At 43.1% G+C, this 3,975-nt stretch overlaps 1 protein-coding gene across 1 annotated transcript; it reads left to right on the top strand.

Moving 5' to 3' along the window:
* Positions 1–2,731: 2,731 nt before the first annotated feature.
* On the top strand, positions 2,732–3,727 carry LOC119660022. Its single transcript, XM_038068400.1, has one exon. It carries the CDS (start codon positions 2,732–2,734, stop codon positions 3,725–3,727), a length of 996 nt encoding a protein of 331 aa, XP_037924328.1.
* The last annotated feature ends 248 nt before the right edge of the window (positions 3,728–3,975 follow it).

A 3,975-nucleotide genomic window follows, 5' to 3' on the forward strand; every position in this document is an offset into this window, starting at 1 on the left:
CCAAAAATAATATAAAAAATAATACTGGAACCCATTAAAGAGAATATTGAAGGCTTGATCGACATAGAGTAGGCGAGTTTCCGTTCTGGGTCTTTCTACATTGATCACATCAGCACCCTACGATCATTTTGGAAAAGTGCATGGAGTTTAGATCTTCACTGCTCCTATTCCTACTGATCGCCCAGCCGCGACGGATAGATGGCGAGAATATTTCGAGCAGATTTCAACCGAACAATTTGTTCATCTTCGACTTCATTGCCGACATTTGGAGCAGTTTCGCCTATCAGCGCAACTGAAATTGAGGAATCAATAAAACGAATGAAAACGGGGAGAGCCACAATATTTGACAACATCGGATCTGAGCTCTGGAAAGCGAAACTAATATCTGAGATCCAATACTGTCACTCAGTGAATCGGGTTGTCCAGGAAAATAGAAAACCAACTGACTGTCAAGAAAGTACCACAGTTCGAATGTGGAAAAAAAGCTAGTCCAGCAGAATGTTCAAATTACCGGCCGATCCGGCGATTTTCACATACTATGAAGATTTTTGAACGCATTCTTGAGAACTGAGATCTATCTTGAGAACCAGATCTATCAAGAACTGCGGAACTACTGACGCAATACACGTTGGACGGCAACACCTATTACCGGAGGAACTCATGCTCTGGGTTAAATTGCTCTACCTTGATCTGAAAAGTAAAGTTTAAAGTGTGGCGAGTGCATCAAAACCGCTTGGAGTCTCTGTTGGCTTTCGTCAAAGAAGCGCACTCTCACCACTCCTCTTTGTTCTTGTTATGGACATATGGGCATGTGGACATCCAACGGCGATTGCCCTATACACCGCTTTGTGCAGATAATGTTTTCCTAGCGGCTCATAGCAAAAATGATTTTGAGAAACTTGTTCAAAAATGGAATGATCGCGTCATGCAACACAGTCTCTGATTGAATCTGAATAAAACTAAGTTCTCGACGACCGATTCCCATGAAACAGACACAACCACTGTCAGCGACAATGACCTGCTCAGAACTTAGCGATTTAAATATCTCAAGTCAATGCTATCAACCAATGGGGAACTACGTTATGAAATTACTTCATGCGCTGCCGCAGCCTGGAACTGGTATTCTTTGTGATCGACATATCAACGAACGTCTCAAAACTAAAATTTACCGTAATATTGTCCATTCTGTCGCTCTCTATGGTTCTGAGTGTTGGTCCACTATAAAAGACAATGAACAGCGACTTGCGGTGATGGAGACGAAGATGTTGCGTTGGACAAGTGGCGTGACACGTTTTGATCATATCCGAAATGAGGATATCCGCGATCGATATGGAATTGCAGCGATCATGGAAAAATTTGCGGGAGAGGCGTCTTTGATGGTATGGTCACGTAATTTGCGCTAACAAGAATTCATTCGCCAGATTCATCTGAACATCAAAGTCTATAGTAAGTGACCAAAAGGCAGGCCGAAACAATGGTGACTCAATACGCTTTAAGAACCTCGCGATTGCATTCAGATCAGGCATTTGATAGAACCAAATGGCGAAATTGATCAGGACGAGCTCAATCCCCTTGTGAACAGGACAAAGGCTGAAGAAAAAGAAAAAGAGCCTTGTCCGGAGGACCCGGAGGAATTCAATGGACTATGACATCTTTCCTCAAAGGAAGGAAGGTGGTTTCTGCCAACATTGGCACCGAACTGGATGTTGCCCAACCCAACAGCACTAGATCCGCTTTCGCTGCCTTGTTTAAAATCAAGAAATGCTTTTATCTCAACACCAAGATCCATTTGATACTGTTTTGGGTTAGTGTTCTTTCTGTACTGTCATATGGGATTAGCACATGGAAAGTGAATACCACTGTTATTCAAAAGCTCCAGGCTTTCGTCAATGTCTGTCTTTCGATGACATGATACTATCTCAAATGAAGAACTTGATTGACGCACAGGCCTACGCACTGTGATCGGGCAAAATTGTTAGTGGATAAACCACGCATTAGGGAGATAGCGCATAGGTATGGTTGACACACATATATTAAGGAATATTAAGGATCCCATCATTCTCCATCTCTTGCTCAAAAAACTCGACAGAGCAACACATACTTTGTACGAGCAATCACTCCGGCATCCACGCGAGGTACAGACTATCGATGCGTTTCTCATATTCATGGAAACAAGGTTTCAGTCATTGGAGACATTAGGCAAGGAGAAGCACCCAAAGGCTAAGTCGGCATCTTTAGTGTCATCTACTTCTGGCGAGTGCTGCAGAGTATGCAAGGGGAACCACAAGGTCTTCAACTGCGAGCAACTTCTCCAACTAACACCACACGAACGCTTCACCACAATCAAAGGGCTCAAACTATGCATCAATATGTTATACCAACAATTGCTTCTATCCAACCACCATCATCCATTGAGGTATCATCGTGGCCAATTCCGTAAAATATTCATCTTGCTGACTCGAGGTTTAATACTCCAAAGCGACTGGACCTACTATTGGGAGCAGACTTTTATTGTGAGCTTCTGTCCATTGGCCAAATAAAGTTAGGCCCAAATCTTCCAACTTTACAGAATACTGTTTTCGGATGGGTAGTGCTTGGCCGCAGCAAAGACATCGAATAGCATTTCACTCAACGACATCATGCTCAAGGGTCCTACAATACAAGATGCCTATTTTCAATCCTTCTACGATTCAGAAAACATAAGTTTGCCTTCTCAGCAGATATTGAAAAAATGTACCGCCAGGTAAATGTCGGCACAGAGGACAGTTATCTACAACTCATTGTTTGGAGGGACAACCCTAATGAAGACCTGAGGTACTATCGCTTGAAGAAATCACATCCACTTGCATCGAGTGCAATCAAGGATTTCTACGTGGGCGACGTCATGACCGGAAGCAACAGCCTCAAGGAAGCTGTCAAAATTAAGGATGATTTAAAGACATTGTTGCAGTCAGCTGGGTTCAACCTCCGTAAGTGGTGCGCAAACCATGAACGGCTGCTTTCATCAATACCGAGCAAATACAGAGAAGTGAAGCTTTCTGTCGACGACTCAAAGGATGAAGGTGTGAAAACGTTAGGATTAACCTGGAACCCCAAGTTAGATCATTTTCGCATAACCACCATTTGGAACGAGCCAACCGAGGTAACAAAACGGACGGTTTTGAGTGATACATCACGATTATTCGACCCATTAGGATTTGTCAATCCAGCAATTACACTGGCCAAAATATTTCTACAGGAATTGTGGTCACTAAAACTTGATTGGGATGAAGCCATACCAATGGGACTTCACACTCGGTGGCTTCAATTCCGCCAGGAACTGGCAGATCTTAACAGAATTCGAATACCCAGATATTTGGAAACGAAAAATGCCACAGTTAGTCTACACGCTTTCTCCGATGCTAGTGAAAGGGCGTACGGTGTGGTAATATATCTACGCAGTGTAAATAACCATGGAGATATAAAGGTGACACTTCTCTGTTCCAAGTCCAGAATGGCTCCATTGAAAACTATCACTCTACCAAGACTGGAATTATGTGCAGCAACCTTTTGGGCTCGTCTAACAGATCGTGTAACAAAAATCCTCAACATGGACATCGGCAGCATACACTATTGGACAGATTCACAGATCGTCTTAGCTTGGACGCAATCCAGGCCCTCATTGTTTCACACCTTTGTGGCAAACAGAATTTCATCAATACAGTTAAGAGTTAATAAATACATCTAACTGGCGATATGTGAATACGAAACACAATCCTGCTGACTTGGTATCCAGAGGAGCCCGACCTAGTGAACTCATCAATTCAAAAATATGGTTTCAGGGCCCCGAATTTCTCTCACAACCAGAGATTAGATGGCCATGTGAAGTTATCAAAGAACCGAAGGATCTTCCAGAGCAAAAAACAATTCGTACGGTCCTCACAACTAGCGCTGTTACCGATCACTTTATCGACAGGATCGACCACCGAAATTCCT

This window comes from Hermetia illucens, chromosome 6, assembly GCF_905115235.1.
Source record: "Hermetia illucens chromosome 6, iHerIll2.2.curated.20191125, whole genome shotgun sequence".
In the NCBI taxonomy this organism is placed as follows: Eukaryota; Metazoa; Arthropoda; class Insecta; order Diptera; family Stratiomyidae; genus Hermetia; species Hermetia illucens.